Source organism: Capricornis sumatraensis, chromosome X, assembly GCF_032405125.1.
Source record: "Capricornis sumatraensis isolate serow.1 chromosome X, serow.2, whole genome shotgun sequence".
Classification (NCBI taxonomy): Eukaryota; Metazoa; Chordata; class Mammalia; order Artiodactyla; family Bovidae; genus Capricornis; species Capricornis sumatraensis.
The window spans coordinates 137,247,672-137,266,080 of NC_091092.1; the positions used below are offsets into that span (position 1 = coordinate 137,247,672).

Here is an 18,409-nt window from a genome sequence, read left to right on the forward strand (position 1 = left end):
ATAGCCAAGACATGGAAGCCACCTAAAGGTCTATCAACAGAATAAAGAAGATGTGGTATATATACACAATGGAATATTACTCAGCTATAAAAAGAGTGAAACAGTGCCATTCACAGCAGTGTGAATGAACCTAGAGATGATCATGGTAACAGAAAGACAAATACCACGTGATAGCACTTATATGTGGAATCGAAAATATGATACAAGTGAACTTATCTAAGAAGCAGAAACAGACTCAGGTAGAAAACAGGCTTATGGTTGCCAGGGGAGGAGGGGATGGGATGGACTGGGAGTTGGGGACTAGCAGATGCAAACTATTACATATAGACTAGATAAACAATAAGATCCTATTGTATAGCATTGGGAACTATATTCAATATCCTATAATAATTAGTCAGAAAAAGGATAATGAAATAATGCCATTTGCAGCAATATGGATGGACCTAGAGATTATCACACTAAGTGAAATCAGACAGAGAAAGACCAATATATGATATCACTTATATGTGGAATCTAAAAAGATGATACAAGTGAACTTCTTTACAAAACAGAAATAGAGTCACATATCTAGAAAACAGATTTATGGTTATCAGGGACAAAGGAGGGGAGGGTTAAATTGGGCAATTGGGATTGGCACATACATATTATTATACTATATATAAAACAAACAACTAATAAAGACCTATGGTATAGCACAGGGGACTCTACTCAATACTCTGTAATGACCTATATGGGAAAAGAGTCCAAAAAAGAGTGGATACGTGTATGTGCTAAGTTGCTTCAGTCATGTCCGACTCTGTGCAACGCTCTGGACCAGAGCCCACCAGTCTCTTGGGTCCATGGGATTCCCCAGGCAAGAATACTGGAGTGCGTTGACATGTCCTCCTCCAGGGGATCTTCCCAAGATATGTGTATTATGGATAACTGATTCACTTTGTTGTATACCTGAAACTAACACAACATTGTCAAATCAGTGGCTCCAAGAGAAATTTTTTGAAAATATATCCTGTAATAAACCATAAAGGAAAAAAAATACACTTTAAGGCTTACTGTGGTGAATAAGTGATAGTTGAATCTTTGCTTTAAAAAAAAAAAAAACTCTAAAACTAAAAACTGCCTAACTTGCAGATGATGAATATGGTAACAGTATTTATTTTTGAGATAAAGATGCTAAAACACTTATTTTACAAAAAAGAAACCTTTCAGTTCAAGTCTATGCAAATAACGTAGTATGTCTAAGTCCTTTACAGTGTTGATACACATTCATAAGCTTGGGTGTTGGCTTTTTCCAAACAACGGTTTGCATATTAGCCAAGCAAGTAGGTTTTTTCCCCTCTTGTGACCCTCAAGGTTCTCTTTGCTCAGAACATTCCTGTTTCAACATCCCTCTGAAGGATGAAGGACAGATCCTCCCCCTATATTTGGCTCTGGTCCAGGCTGGCATTTACAATGTGTAGCTGCACTGGGGCAAGATAAAAGCCCAAAGGAAAATACAGTTAATTTTTGCAGGTGCAAAAGAGCAAACATTTCTAGTTAATTAACGGGCTCTGTTAATCTGGGACAGAATCCAGTGTCTAAATAATTACAACCCCCTTAATAATTACTTATGATAAATGATACCTGATCATTATGATCTCATCCCCATTGACGAATGGTGTGGGGAATTCCACCACACCACTTCAGTTATACAAACACAGATCAGCATTACCTTGAAAACACCAGATGTCAAAACCAACTCGTGAGGCAGGGGGAAAATATTCTCACATTAATTGCCACGCTTCACATCTTTACAAACTCGTGTCCGTTGTAGAAAATTCTCACGTAGAAAGTAGTTTAACATTTCCTGGGAGGTGTAGCGAGGAAAGGGTGACCTTTACTATCAAACGCCTGTAATACTTTGATTTGTAACATCTAATAATGCATGTATTTTCTTGTGAAGTATAGTGCTGACTTGAAATTTACTTGTATGTTATAATCCATGCTATGGGGCATGTTAACATTGCTCTGAGAAACATCATTTTATACTTTTTGAACTCTCTGAGTCTCACTGCATACCTTAATGGAACATTGCCTTCCGCCTGCACCTTTCAAGCTCACTGGAAATATGCACATAATTTTACAGATTAATGATAATATAATGGTATTTTCCGTTGCTTAATGGACTAGACACGTAGTTGTTTTCTTACTCTAATGCTGTTAATGTGCTCTTGGTATTTTAGGAAATGGTGTTAACTAAATGTGGGTTCACGCACAGATTACAGGAACCCAACTGAAGGGGGAAGGGGCGAGAGTCTAGATTTTGCTCATTTTAACCTTCTCTTGGTTTTCCCATTTGCTAAATGAAGTCAGTCATACTTGCCACAGCTACTCCATAGGGGGTTCAGTTAAGGTTCAAATGGTAAAGGAATGTCAAAGTTCTTTACTAAAAAATAAAAATGGTGTACAGCAGCAAGAAGGAAACAATACAGAAATGTGGCTATTTTGGGATGCAAATGCAAGTTTCAAATTATCTGAAAAGGGAAGTGGTGTCTGCCAGGACAGATAGAATGTCTTGCGGGAGAATACTGAAAAGTGCAAAACAAAAACATTTCCAAAGTGTCTGTTAGGGTTCAGAGAAAAAGAAAAGTCTTTTCCTAGGTCCACCAAGGAGAAAGAGGGCCAAGGCTTCTGGGAGCCTGCTACTCCTCTCCTGGAAGGCGGAAAGCTATTCATAGCCCAGAGGCAAGGTACACCCAGGAGTCTGCCCAGAAACTTCCACAGACCTCACGTGTGCTGTCTACTGTCTGGAAAAGAGTGTTTCGCCTTCTCTTAGAACTTCTGGATCTTGTGCACGGGTTTGAGTGGCAGAATCTGACCAGGACTCCATATTGGAAAGAGGATTCTGGGAAATGCAGCCCCAGGAGTGTCCCTAAAATGCTGAACAGAATTGACGAGGGTGAAGTGCAGAGGTTTGACAGCACACAGGCTGGTACCCAATGCTTACCAGAGGATCAGTTCCATCCTCTCTTAATTCAGTCATGGTGTGTTTTCTTTTTTGAACACATCACTCTTTAAGCGATTATATTCTAAATCCAGCACATGATGTTTGAAAGAATGTCATTATGTCAAAGACCAGTGAAGTTTTTCTCTCTATGGCAGTAAGGTACCATATGTCAACATCCAGTTAGACTGGTTTCTACTATAACATGTTAAGAATTGAACTCTGAATCACTCACTATTAAGAATGATGGGTTTTGCTTATCTTGTTGTTTAGTTGCTAAGTAGCATCCAACTCTTTTGCAGCTACAGCCCACCAGGCTCGTCTGTTTTTGGGAGTTCTCCAGGCAAGAGTACTGGGGTGGGTTGCCATTTCCTCCTTCAGGGGATCTTCCTGACCCAGGGATTGAACCCACATCTCCTGCATTAACAGGCATATTCTTTATCACTGGGAAGCCCTTGCTTATCTTAATAACTGAGAAATACTGCATTATGGAGGCATGTTTCAGCAGGCTGAAAAGAGATTAAGAAGCTTAGAACACTGTAGAAAGAATTTAGAACTTTTTTTTTTTGAGCAGTGAGAGAACATTTAGATTAACTAGGACATCTACCAGCTCAGAGACATTCAGGATGTTTGTAAATATAGTAGGAAATAAAACCAAAAGGGCTCCTCTGGTGAGAAAAGGCATTAGGGAGTTTTGTTTAAGTCATGTGGCCTTTTAAATCATCCTCGGGTCAAATTCCTATTCTGGTAGTTATTAGTCATGTGTCATCGAGCAAAGATCATAAAATAACAATTACTGGCTATTCTATGCTAGGTCTTAGGCCCAGGATCTTAACACATATTCTTTTCTTAACTCCTCAAAATAACTCTGAGACACAATGACAGTCATTGTCCCTGTGTTACAGATGAGAAAACTGAGGCTGGGAGATGGCAAAGAACCTATCCCCATAAATGAAACTTATTTTCCATGCTTGCCTTGTGAAGTCATGGAAGATAACAGGCAAGATGTCAGTTGAAAAATTCAAAGAAGGTCAGAAGATCTTTAGAAGGCCAGAAGAAGTCTAGGGCTGTGCCATCCAAGATGGTAGCCATGGGCCACATGCAGCTCTTGAAACTAACTTGACTATAATTAACTCAATTCCTCAGTCTTACCAGCCACAGTTCAAGTGCCCAATAGCTACATGCAGCTTGTGGCTACCATATTAAACAGAGCAGAACATGTCAGTCACTGCAGAAAGTTCTACTGGATGCCACTGGTCTCAAGAATCTACTGCATGGGTCTTCATGAATATATAAAAAAAAAAGACAGCCAAATACAAAGTTCTAATTCTCTCATAACATCTGCACTGTAAACAGGAATTTGAGTCAATATAATGGCCCTTTTCTGCCAACTCTTATGTCCAGAAGGGAAGAAGATGGGGAAGAGGGGGTCAGGGTTCTTGCCCAAGCTTTCACTAAAGAGTGAACAGGGATGACAAGGATCACAGAAAGGATTTCATGTATGTGTGCAGTGTGGCTCATGGTTCTCGTCATTGCTCTTTTGCGTCTGCAGGTACGCCATTGGCCTTGCATACAAGTCAGCCCCAAAGCACGAGTGGATTGGCAAGAACTCTGCTTCCTGGGTGCTGTGCCGCTGCCACAATACCTGGGTGGTAAGACACAACAGCAAGGAGATTCCCATCGAGCCAGCCCCCCACCTCCGGCGCGTCGGCATTCTGCTAGACTACGATAATGGCTCCATCGCTTTCTATGATGCCTTGAACTCCATCCACCTCTACACTTTCGACATCACATTCTCGCAGCCCGTGTGCCCCACCTTCACTGTGTGGAACAAATGTCTGACCATCATAACAGGCCTTCCCATCCCCGACCATCTAGACTGTACAGAGCAGCTGCCCTGAGCACGTGGAGCTGGTTTCTGGGGGATATAAAGGGTGGTGGCCACCATTTTGGGGACTGAGAAAGCACAGACTTCCAAAATGTGGTTAAATCTCACAACAAACATCCAGAAATCAGCTAAGATAGGATTCCCAATGGGCGATTCCCCCCTTTCACTGTGGTTTGTATTAAGTACAGGCTTTAATAATTTCTTCACCCTGTTTTTGTATTTACAGGAAAATTTATAGATTATTTATAATAGGAACATAACCGGGGATTACAACTCTTAGGAATTCTCTGGTTTTGCACATTAGGAGGCCCGTAAGTTTTATCAGTTCTTGACAACCTTTATTTTCAGCACAAGTCTCTGAGCTTGAGAAACAAGGTCTTTTGTAGTTTTGTGTTTCTCCACCTTCTCACATCCTCTTTCCTACAGATCTCATGGCAGGTCCTGTCACACCAACACTGTGTAACAATATGCCACTATTTTCAAACTAAAAAAAAATAGTTTTGAACCTAGTAGGGAAGTAAGCAGGCTTTCTGACTGGTTTCTTGTGAAGCAGTCTGCGATGTCAGAAGGATTTATGGATCAAGTAGCATGGAGAGAGCAACAGACAGGAGGGAAAGACTTGACTTGGGAGCCGGGGATCTGCTATTGCAAAACCTGTAATTACCCTTCCATGGCTGGTAGGATGATGCTGGGAGAACACGAACAATGAGATTGCAATTGAAAAAATTCACCTTGAATCCTACTGATGATTCAAAAATTCAGGCCGATTTGTGTTTTCTCGGAAGTGGGATTCTGTGTCACGATAGAAATCTATTTCCTTCTTCCTTTTACTAGTTTCTTTAGCCCTGTGAAGTTTCTTCAGTATGTTTACTAGCTGTCCTGTGTCCCACTCCCCCTGAATAATTTTTGTCACTGGGGCTGAGGAAATAAACATTTTCTGTCACAAATGGCAGCACCGCTTTGGATCAGTTTTGCTCTCTAGGATCAGTTTTGCTTTGGATCAGCACCGCTTTGGATCAGTTTTGCTCTCTAGCCCCAACCGCCAATACCACATCCAACCAAAAACCATTTGTATTTATGAGTTGGTAATGACAAGGGACATTGCATAAAGTACTCTTCTCTAGTATATGTGCTTCAGAAGTTATAATAAACAGACCTTTAAACACATCTCGAAAGATGTAGAAGTCCCTCTATATTCTAGTATAGTTAAATAGAGTTGTAAGAAAACAAACAAACAAACAAAAAACAAAAAAAAAAATCAAACTCTCTATTCTCACTTTGGAACCTGCTAGTAGAACCTGCTAATGTCATGTCAGATACAATGCTCAGTGTGCTGACCTAAGACATTGGAGTGGTCCATGACATAAGGCTTTTTTGCCTTCCCTGGTGGCTCAGTGGTAAAGACTCCACCTGCAGTGCAGAAGACCCAGGTTCGATCCCTGAGTCAGGAAGATTCCCTGGAGAAGGGAATGGCAACCCATTCCAGTATTGTCGCCTAGAGAATCCCATGGACAGAGGAGCCTAGCGGGCTACAGTCCATGGTGTCACGACTGATACTTTCACACTAAGCCATCCTTGGACTCGAACCAGGAATCTGGCAGTGGTTCTACCTTGATGAAGGGCATGACATCTCTCAACCATTTCATTTGCTAAAATATTTATCTGGGCTGCTGGGGTGGCCGTTTTGACAGACTGGGGGATTTAGACACTGTTTTTATTGGTTTTGTTTTTGAGCAAATCAACCAATTGTTTCAGCATCGCATTATGTGATCGTGAGTCTGGGTTTCAGGGGCAGCTTCCCCAGGGCTTCTGCCTGTACACTGGCAGATGCACTCCTTTTTCTTAACAGATAGATTCTATATATTTACTATATTATTTATACCCAGATGAATATTTTGATAGTGACTTAGAACAATTTCACATCTAAAAGATGGATGCCTCAATGGAAAAAAAATTAATCTCTGCCAACTTAATGGAATTTTTTCTTTTTACAATAGAAAAACAATGTTCATTAGGCTTCCCTGAATAAACCAAAAGGGTTGGCTTAATAATTTTTACAAACTTTTTTGGTAGCTAAATAATGGATATTTTCATGCACTTTGTACACTAACAGGTTTTAAATAAAAGGGTCTAAAACTCAGCTTCTGAGATTTTTTAAATCATGGTCTCCAGGTACAATAAATGCTCCAGTTTGCCTTATGATGTTAATCTAAAGCATTTATGAGGACAATATTGCCATGAATTATAATGCTTTTTCAGTATAAAGAAGTTACTACTCCAGTTTTCACTGCAAGCCATTTAGGTTATGTTTTGGCTATTTTTATAAGGACAAGGGATTATGTTATCATTTTGTTGTGGAAGTCTCACTCTTTGCTAACTTAAAAACATTGTGGATTGTAGCGATTACTATTTCCATGTTGTCATATTTACTGGAAAATATGTATATGATGAAAGGCCACAGTGTTTACTTTCATTACTGTAATGATGTAGACAAAATTTCCATGTGGATTTTTTTTTGAAAGTCTGAAAAATATATGCTATCAACATTTGTTGCAGTAGAATTCTTTAAAAGGATTGGGGGCACGGCATTTTGTTTTTGAGGTTCTTACTTCACAGAAAGCATCACAATACAGGGGAAAAAGAGCTGGCAGTGCCAGTTAAATTAATACACAAAATTGACGCAACGCCAACCAAGGCTGCCGGGTCCAACGTTGTGAGTGTGTGAACGCTGCTGGCACCATCTTGAAATGCTCAGTAATGCCTGGACGAGGGTTCTACATTTTCATTTAGCACTGGGCCTCGCAAATTATGTAGCCAGTCCTCAAAACTGAACTCTGAAACATGGTACCTCTCTCCTTCTGATGGATAGAAATGAAGAACCCTGAATCCACTGTCACAAGTGGCTGGCCATATAATTCAAGTGGAAATCTACATGGATTAAAATGGAGAAGGGGCTTGGGTGAAGATTTTCTTTCTGGCTTTAAAAGAAAGTGACTTCAAAAACTGCACATGTTGATGAGAGTTTCTGCTGGAGAAGAGGCAAAGGCCTGAGGACCAAAAGGCATTTTATTATGGTACTGAGATCTCAAGACTTTCTGAGGAACCAAACCAGTGCTCCCCAGTGAACATGGAATTCCATTTCGGCTCCAGGCACATCAGCAGTGCCTGCGGAAACACACGTATGCTCGCGTACATGTGCTTTTGGTGTTGGGAACCAGATGATCTGCTCTCCCCTTATAAAATGTCTTTTAAAAAAAAGGATACAAAGATGGTAATGGGGATGGGAGAATGTTTTAAAAATAGTGCTTCTGAACATGGGGGCAATCTGGCAGTGTCTGGAGTCATTTTGGGTTGGCGCAACTTGTGAAAGGTGCCCCGGCATCTAGTGGGTAGAGACCAGAAATGCTGCTCAACATCCTATGGTGTACAGCACAGCCCCCATGACAAAGGATTATCTGGCCCAAAATATCAATAGTGCCACAAACAAGAAACTCTTACTATTCTTTAAGCAAAACTCTCAACAATTTTTTTTTTTTCACTCGTGATTGATTCAATGCCTGGTATATCAAAAAAGAAACTGGGCACCAAAACCTTCACCTTTAAAAAAATATTTACAAAATTGTTTAGAAAATCTGAAAGGCAATGCAAGCCTTTGTAAATGGGAACCCACTGACAAGTGTCACAAAGATGGGGATGTGATTTGCTTGGTCGGGAAATGAAAGTCTCTGTATGCTGCTCTTTTCACCCGAACAAGTTCAGTTCCTGGTACTTGAGTCATGCTGTCACACCCTCAGTCCAAGCTCTCCATTGCTGTTGCTTTCTGGTTTAAAATAAAATCATTTTTGTGGTTCCCACGCCCTCTGTCTCTGCCTATGTCTTTTGCCTTACCAAGGCATGTTTTCACCTTCACTGTTTCTACACATATTTATTCAACTTCTGCTAATCTTTCTACCACCTTGCAACATATAATCCATTTTCTTTTATGCCTGAAACGTTCCAGTGTCCACCATCCAGCCTCTCCGTAATCAAAATACAGGTAATTGACAAGACGCAACATAGTATTCTCCCCTCCCCCCGGGAATTTAAAGACACAGTAAGAGAAAACCTGTACAGGAGCAGAGATCAGAAGAATGGCTTGGTTTCTAGACTTCCAGAGCGGGTGGAGAAGAGGAGGGCATGGAGGATGTATATGGATGGGTGAGGGTCTTGACAGCGTGGTCTGGAACCACCCCAGCAGTTGGTTCATAAGTCTATCCCCAAACCCCTCCCCTGGCTAACAGGAATTGACTTTCATAAGAAACACAAGACTTTTGGACCTGAGTCAGCACTCCGAAGGCTTGGTCATGGGTCCAAGGCAAAAACGGCACCTGTACACTTGTTACATGTGCCAGCCCTACTTACCCCAGACCCACCCACCAGACAGAACCTGCAGGGCTGGGACCCAGCCCTCCAGGAGATTCTGCTACAAGCAGACATGTGTGAAGTGCCACTCTAGGGGGCTTTCTTCAGCCTCATATCCCATAGAAACATGCACATAGAGCCTGAAACACCGTCTCAAGGTCATATGCTTTAGAGGCCCCGTGATGGAGCACACTGACTTTAATCTGGCTGAATATGAAAATCTTGTCCTCGCCTGCCAATTTAGCAGACATAACAGATGTGGGTTCAATCCCTGGGTCAGGAAGATCCCCTGGAGGAGGGAATGGCAACCCACTCCAGTATTCTTGTCTGGAGAATCCCATGGACAGAGGAACCTGGCGGGCTACCATCCATGGGGTTTCAAAGAGTCAGACATGACTGAAGCAACTTAGCACACATGCACACTGCTACCTCTTAGACAAGGATGTGTGTGTGTGATAGTCACTCATGTCTAACTCATTGCAACCCCATAGACTGTAGCCCACCAAGCTCCTCTGTCCATGGAATTCTCCAGCCAAGAGTAAGTGATTGATTCAAAAGCTAAATAAAAGTGAAAGTCACTCAGTCGTGTCCGACTCTTTGTGACCCCGTGGACTGTAGCCCGTCAGGCTCCTCTGTCCATGGGATTCTTCAGGCAAGAATACTGGAGTGGGTTGCCAGTTTCTTCTCCATGGGATCTTCCCAACCCAGGGGTCAAACACAGGTCTTCCACTTTGCAGGCAGACTCTTTACTGACTCAGCCACCAGGGAAGCCCTTTTTTAGCTCCAGGTCTGAAGACTTCCCAGCTTATCCTATGGGCCTCAACGCCAAGAACCACAAATTGCAAATTTAATAGGATTTTGTATCAAGAGGTCAATTATGAAACACCTGCTGTGTGCTAAGTCACTCAGTTGTATCTGACTCTGCGACCCCATGAACTGTAGCCCACCAGGCTCCTCTGTCCATGGAATTCTCCAGCCAAGAATACTGGAGTGGGTTGCCATTCCCTCCTCCAGGGAATCTTCCTGACCCAGGGATCAAACCCAGATCTCCCACATTGCAGGAAGATTCTTTACCATCTGAGCCACCAGGGAAGCCCACGAAGCACCTAGAATTTTTCAATTAAAAGAATATATTCTCTGGGTTCAGATATGGCTCAGATTGTGTTAACATTTTTTTTCTATTGTGGGTTTTGACTTTTTCCCCTAGAAATTGGATTTATTTGATGTACCCAAGTCTTAAGTTTCTCAATAAAGAAAAAAAAACAAAAAACTCCATTAAAAAAAATGTCAGTTTCTGGATCCCATCCTGAAAGATGGGCTGATAAGGTCCTTGGTGTGGGCCAGCACCCTGCACTTTCCTCTGAAATGATTCTTAAGTGCAGCCAGGACCAGCAGCCCATGCTGTCTAGCACCACAGGGCTCAGCCCCTTTTCTGTCAAGGTCAGAAAGGGACTATTTTAGGGTTTTCAAGCCATACTATCTCTGGCAGCTACTCAGCTCTGCAGCTGGAGAGTGAAAGCAGCCAGAGAGGATGTGTCCACAAGTGGGTGTGGCTGTGTTACAATAAAACTTTATTTACAAAAACAACCATGAGACTACATGTGTCCCATGCTGTGATTGGCCACAGCAGATACAGTACTGGACCAGTGGACTGAAACCCTCAGGGCGCTGTCTGTCTATCCTTCACTCATGGGATCTCAGCTATGTCCCCCTATGGCTTGGGGGCTCTGTGAGCTCCCAAGTCCTTTTCCAAAGAATCTGCCTACAATACAGGAGACCCCAGCTTCAATCCCTGGGTCAGGAAGATCCCCGGGAGAAGGAAATGTCTACCCACCCAAGTATTCTTGCCTGGGAAATCCCATGGACAGAGGAGCCTGGAGGGAGGCTACAATCCATGAGGTCGCAAAGAGTTGGACATGACTAAGCGACTAAGCCTTCTAACACTGAATTCCATCAATTCTGAAATTACAGAACTCATAAGAATTCATTGTAGAGTGCTTAAGACAGAACCATGAAAGAGGCTATTAAAAGATGCTTTCGTTCAACAGAGTAGTGTGTGCCAGTTCCAATGATTAGCTTTACCTCCTTCAAAATTCTGACTTAAATCAGCCCTTCTCACAAGTGATAGGAATGTAAAATAGATTTCCTTTAGTAAGAGTTTTCAAGTATGTTTCATTTCAACTTTTGAAACGGAACAGATGCTGCTGTAATTAATCATCTTTCAAAGTCAATCTGAAGGGCATGTCATCCACTCTAGAGAGTAGCCCCCAGCCCCCTTTTCTACAAATTATTATTTTGTAAAGTAGAGAAGCAAAACAGGTTGAAGAAGAGAACTGCTTCTGATTATAACAGAAACATAAAGAGAGGCATGTGGAACTTTCAAGATCCCTTCCCCTGGAATACCATTCTCACCGTGGGATGTACATTTAAGAACATAAAGTAAAAACAGGGTCGAGGGCTTATGGAAAAACCTTTCTTGTAGTTGGCCTGTCTTAACATGGGTGATTTATGGAAAGGAATTCAAGTCTCCCTTTGAATCTTCATGTTCTCTAAGAGAATTATAAAAGCATGATTAAATAGGAAGTGTAGCAATTAACAAGCAAATCTGTCATGGCCAAAAACCAATTACCAATTAAGGAGAGACACAGAAAAATGATTTAATGAACATTAGTTCTTTAGCACGGTCTATTTATCCTCAAAGCTCAATTTTTGATTACAGTCATTAAATGCTGTTCAGTAAAATATTTCAGACAGTAAAGCTTATCTCACCTCTTCCCCAATCTTATTCTCCCTTCAGCTTCTACCCTCTCTGGCCTCCTCTTTTCCCTCAAGCTTCTCAAAGGACTGGTCACATGTTCTGTTTCTCTTTCCTTGCCTGTCATTACAGCTCCCCTCACTCACATCAGCCACTGAGTGTCTTCACTATACCAAATAGTGCTCAGCGATGTCAGAAATACCATCTGCATCGATATATATTCCCATGACAGCCTGACCTCATCTTGGCATGCAACAGCTTTTGAGATGTTAACCCACTTCAATTCTTTCTTAATCCCTCCAGATACAATGCCATCCACATCCAGAGGGAATGCCATTCCCTCCTTCACCATGCTGTCTGATGCTCCCCAGATCTCTATCTCTAGGTCTAATTTCTCTGCTGAGCTCAGCACTATATATTGACCTGCTTGCTTGGTCATCACTTTTGGATGCTGAAGTGAAAGTGATGGTCACTCAGTCATGTCTGACTCTTTGTGACCCCATGGAGTGCAGCATGCCAGGTTTCCCTGTCCATCACCAACTCTTGGAGCTTGGTCAAACTCATGTCCATTAAGTCATTGATACCATCCAACCATCTCATCCTCTGTCATCCCCCTCTCCTCCTGCCTTCAATCTTTCCCAGCATCTGGTCTTTTCCAATGAGTCAGTTCTTCACATAAAGTAGCTAAAGTATTGGAATGTCTGCTTCAGCATCAGTCCTTCCTTTTCATGACTGGACATGGAACAACAGACTAGTTCCAAATAGCAAAAGGAGTATGTCAAGGCTGTATATTGTTGCCCTGATTATTTAAGTTATATGCAGAGTGCATTAGGAGAAACACTTGGCTGGAGGAAGCACAAGCTGGATCAAGATTGCTGGGAGAAATATCAATAACCTCAGCAGAAGGTGAAGAAGAACTAAAGAATCTCTTGATGAAACTGAAAGAGGAGAGTGAAAGAGTGGGCTTAAAACTCAACATTCAGAAAACTAAGATCATGGCATCTGGTCCCATCACTTCATGGCAAATAGATGGGGAAACAGTGGCTGACTTTATTTTTCACTCAGTTCAGTTCAGTTCAGTCGCTCAGTCATGTCCGACTCTTTGCGACCCTATGAATCGCAGCATGCCAGGCCTCCCTGTCCATCACCATCTCCCGGAGTTCACTCAGACTCATATCCATCGAGTCAGTGATGCCATCCAGCCATCTCATCCTCGGTCGTCTCCTTCTCCTCCTGCCCCCAATCCCTCCCAGCATCAGAGTCTTTTCGAATGAGTCAACTCTTCGCTCCAAGCCAAGCTTCAGCAATACGTGAACGGTGAACTCCCAGATGTTCAAGCTGGTTTTAGAAAAGGCAGAGGAACCAGAGACCAAATTGCCAACATCCGCTGGATCATCAAAAAGCAAGAGAGTTTCAGAAAAACATCGATTTCTGCTTGATTGTCTATGCCAAAGCCTTTGACTGTATGGATCACAATAAACTGTGGAAAATTCTGAAAGAGATGGGAATATCAGACCACCTGACCTGCCTCTTGAGAAACCTATATGCAGGTCAGGAAGCAACAGTTAGAACTGGACATGGAACAACAGACTTGTTCCAAATAGGAAAAGGAGTACATCAAGGCTGTATATTGTCACCCTGCTTATTTAACTTCTATGCGGAGTACATCATGAGAAACGCTGGGCTGGAAGAAGCACAAGCTGGAATCAAGATTGCCGAGAGAAATATCAATAACCCCAGATATGCAGATGACACCACCCTTATGACAGAAAGTGAAGAGGAACTAAAAAGACTTTTGAGGAGAGTGAAAAAGAGGAGACTGAAAAAGTTGGCTTAAAGCTCAACATTCAGAAAACGAAGATCATGGCATCTGGTCCCATCACTTCATGGGAAATAGATGGGGAAACAGTCGACACAGTGTCAGACTTTATTTTTGGGGGCTCCAAAATCACTGCAGATGGTGATTGCAGCCATGAAATTAAAAGACGCTTCCTCCTTGGAAGAAAAGTTATGACCAACCTAGATAGCATATTGAAAATCAGAGACATTACTTTGCCAACAAAGGTCCATCTAGTCAAGGCTATGGTTTTTCCAGTGGTCATGTATGGATGTGAGAGTTAGACCATGAAGAAAGCTGAGCACCAAAGAACTGATGCTTTTGAACTGTGGTGTTGGCGAAGACTCTTGAGAGTCCCTTGGACTGCAAGGAGATCCAACCAGTCCATTCTGAAGATCAGCCCTGGGATTTCTTTGGAGGGAATGATGGTGAAGCTGAAACTCCAGTACTTTGGCCATCTGATGCAAAGAGTTGACTCATTGGAAAAGACTTTATTTTGGGGGGCTCCAAAATTACAGCAGATGAAAATCAGAGACATTACTTTGTCAACAAAAGTCCGTCTAGTCAAAGCTATGGTTTTTCCAGGAGTCATGTATGGATGTGAGAATTGGACCATGAAGAAAGCTGAGCACTGAAGAACTGATGCAAGGAGATCCAACCAGTCCATCCTAAAGGAGATCAGTCCTGGGTGTTCATTGGAAGGACTGATGTTGAAGCTGAAACTCCAATACTTTGGCCACTTGATGCAAAGAGCTGCCTCATTTGAAAAGAACCTGATGCTGGGAAAGATTGAGGGTAGGAGGAGAAGCAGACGACAGAAGATGAGATGGTTGGATGGCATCACTGACTCAATGGACATAGGTTTGGGTAGACTCTGGTAGTTGGTGATGAACAGGAAGGCCTGGCGTGCTGCAGTTCATGGGGTGGCAGAGTCAGACATCACTGAGTGACGGGACTGAACTGAACTGATCAGTCCTTCCAATGAATATTCAGGACTGATTTCTGTTAGGAGGGACTGTTTGGATCTCCTTGCAGTCCCAGGGACTCTCAAGAATCTTCTCATTGTTTTCCCCATCTATTTGCCATGAAGTGATGGGACCAGATGCCATGATCTTAGTTTTCTGAATGTTGAGTTTTATGCCAGCTTTTTCACTCTCCTCTTTCACCTTCATCAAGAGGCTCTTTAGTTTCTCTTCACTTTCTGAGATAAGAGTGCTGTCATCTGCATATCTGAGGTTATTGATATTTCTCCCAGCAATCTTGATTCCAGCTTGTACTTCATCCAGTCTGGCATTTTTGCATGATATACTCTGCATATAAGTTAAATAAGCAAGGTGACAATACTTTGACGTACTCCTTTCCCAATTTGGAACCAGTCTGTTGTTCCGTGTCCAGTTCTAACTGTTGCTTTTTGACTTACTTACAGATTTCTCAGGAGGCAGGTCAGGTGGTCTGGTATTCCCATCTCTTTCAGAATTTTCCACAGTTTGTTGTGATCCACACAGTCAAAGGCTTTGGCATAGTCAATAAAGCAGAAATAGATGTTTTTCTGGAATTCTCCTCTTTTCCCCATGATCTAACGGATGATGGCGATTTGATCTCTGGTTCCTCTGCCTTTTCTAAATCCAGCTTGAACATCTGGAAGTTCTCGGTTTGTGTGCTATTGAAGCACAGCTTGGAGAATTTTGAGCATTACTTTGGTAGTGTGTGAGATGAGTGCAATTGTGTGGTAGTTTGAGCATTCTTTGGCATTGCCTTTCTTTGGCACTGGAATGAAAACTGATCTTTTCCAGTCCTGTGGCCACTGCTGAATTTTCCAAATTTGCTGGCATACTGCGTGCAGTACTTTCACAGCATCATCTTTTAGGATTTGAAATAGCTCAGCTGGAATTCCATCACCTCCACTAGCTTTGTTCATAGTGATTCTTCCTAAGGCCCACTTGACTTCACACTCCAGGATGTCTGGCTCTAGGCAAGTGATCACACCATCATGATTATCTGGGTTGTGAAGATCTTTTTTGTATAGTTCTTCTGTGTATTCTTGCCATCTCTTATTAAGATCTGCTTCTGTTAGGTCCATACCGTTTCTTTCCTATTTTGCCCATCTTTGTATGAATTGTTCCCTTAGTATCTGTAATTTTCTTGAGGAGATCTACCGCTAACATTTTTATGACTTCTCAACCACCAATTCTCACAGAGGCTCCCGCTCAACTCTCTGCTGGGCCAAACACCCCTAGTACCAACTCACAAAGCCCCTTGTGCCTTCCTTTGTAACTGCAACCTAGCTTTTCTGTAAATTTTTCTTACTTCTGTTTCTTGGCCACCATCAGACTGTTGTATTGCTGAAATCTGAAACCAGCAGTGGCTTGGCTTCAAGTCTACCACAGAGTATGTGCTCAAGAAATCCATCGAGTAGAATTCCCACTTCTCATGAAGATGTTCTACTTAAACCCACCCATAACATGTGCTATTCTCTTTAAAAGACTCATGTTAAAAATAAGTAAATGAGTGCTTCATATTGGTAGAAACCACATATACCTGCAGAATGAAAAATAACCTCAAAATAAATGCTACACAATCTGTAGTCATTTAGCCACTATGTCATGTCGGACTCTTTGGACCCCATGGACTGTAACCCACCAGGCTCCTCTTTCCATGGGCTTTCCCAAGCAAGAATACTAGAGACGATTGCCACTTCCTTCTCCAGGGGATTTTCTTGAGCCAGGGATCAAGCCCGAGTCTTCTGCAATGGCAGGCGGGTTCTTTAGCACTGAACCACCTGGGAAACCCCTAGAAAATTTAACTTCCAGCAAATTCCATCCTCTCTTCATAGCAGCCTCAGGTCATCAAGCAAAAAGAAAACCTCAAAACTGGGCAAATAAATCTGCCTATTAGTGTCTTTTTAAAAATTAATTATTTTAATTGGAGGCTAATTACTTTACAATATTGCAGTGGTTTTTTTACCATACATTGACATGAATCAGCCACGGGTATACATATGTTACCATCCTGAACCCCCCTCCCAGCTCCCTCCCCACCCCATCCTTCTGGGTTGTCCCAGTGCACCGGCTTTGAGTGCCCTGTTTCATACATCGAACTTGGACTGGTCATCTATTTCACATATGGTAATATACATGTTTCAATGGTATTCTCTCAAATCATCCACCCTCACCTTCTCCCACAGAGTCCAAAAGTCTGTTCTTTACATCTGTGTCTCTTTTGCTGTGTCTCTTGTATATAAGGTTGTTGTTACCATCTTTCTAAATTCCATATATATGCATTAATATACTGTATTGGTGTTTTTCTTTCTGGCTTGCTTCACTCTGTATAATAGGCTCCAGTTTCATCCACCTCATTAGAACTGATTCAAATGCATTCTTTTTTTATAGCCAAGTAATATTCCGTTGTGTATATGTACAACAGCTTTCTTATCCATTCATCTCCTGATGGACATCTAGGTTGCTTCCATGTCCTGGCTATTATAAACAGTGCTGTGATGAACGTTGGGGTACACGTGTCTCTTTCAATTCTGGTTTCCTCGGTGTGTATGCCCAACAGTGGGATTTCTGGGTCATATGACAGCTCTATTTCCAGTTGTTTAAGGAATCTCCACACTGTTCTCCATAGTGGCTGTACTAGTTTGCATTCTCACCAACAGTATAAGAGGGTTCCCTTTTCTCCACACCCTCTCCAGCATTTATTGTTTGTAGATTTTTGGATAGCAGCCACTCTGACCATCGTGAAATGGTACCTCATTGTGGTTTTGATTTGCATTTCTCTGATAATGAGTGATGTTGAGCATCTTTTCCTGTGTTTGTTAGCCATCTGTATGTCTTCTTTGGAGAAATATCTGTTTAGTTCTTTGGCCCATTTTTTGATTGGGTCATTTATTTTTCTGGAATTGAGCTGCATGAGCAGCTTGTACATTTTGGAGTTTAACTCTTTGTCAGTTGCTTCATTTGCTATTAGTTTCTCCCATTCTGAAGGCTGTCTTTTCCACCTTGCTTATAGTTTCCTTCATTCTGCAAAAGCTTTTAAGTTTAATTAGGTTTATCAGTGTCTTTTATCACCTCCCACCTGGCCCCTGGCCCTAAATTCAAAGTCTGAAGTTGTTCTTACACAATTCTTAATTATAGGCTCAGCTCATCCCACACAGTAAGGCAAGTGAAAAGTGAAGTCACTCAGTCTTGTCTGACTCTTTGCGACCCCATGAACTGTAGCCTGCCAGGTTCCTCCGTCTATGGGATTTTCCAGATAAGAATACTAGAGTGGGTTGCCATTTCCTTCTCCAGGAGATCTTCCCAACCCAGAGATAGAACCCGGGACTCCAGCATTGTAGGCAGATGCTTTACTACGTGAGCCACCAGGGAAGTCCCGTAGACAATCCGAGTGCAAGTAAAATGAGCTCTAGGGTATCATGATCAACTTCAGTCTGAGAGAAGGTCCCCTCTGACCTGGTGAACCACCTTTGCAAAAGGTCTACTCATTTTCTTAGAAACTATATTCCCTATTATTTACAAAAGTATCACAGAGTCCCAGCTATCTTCC

At 42.1% G+C, this 18,409-nt stretch overlaps 1 protein-coding gene across 1 annotated transcript in view; it reads left to right on the plus strand.

Annotated features, from left to right (window-relative positions):
- Positions 1-8,563, plus strand: part of MID1 (midline 1) — a 152,716-nt gene extending 144,153 nt beyond the window's left edge. The window contains exon 10 of the mRNA XM_068962019.1: positions 4,533-8,563. Coding sequence (XP_068818120.1) covers positions 4,533-4,881 — 349 coding nt within the window. The 3' untranslated portion in view covers positions 4,882-8,563. The remainder of the gene's footprint in view (positions 1-4,532) is intronic.
- The last annotated feature ends 9,846 nt before the right edge of the window (positions 8,564-18,409 follow it).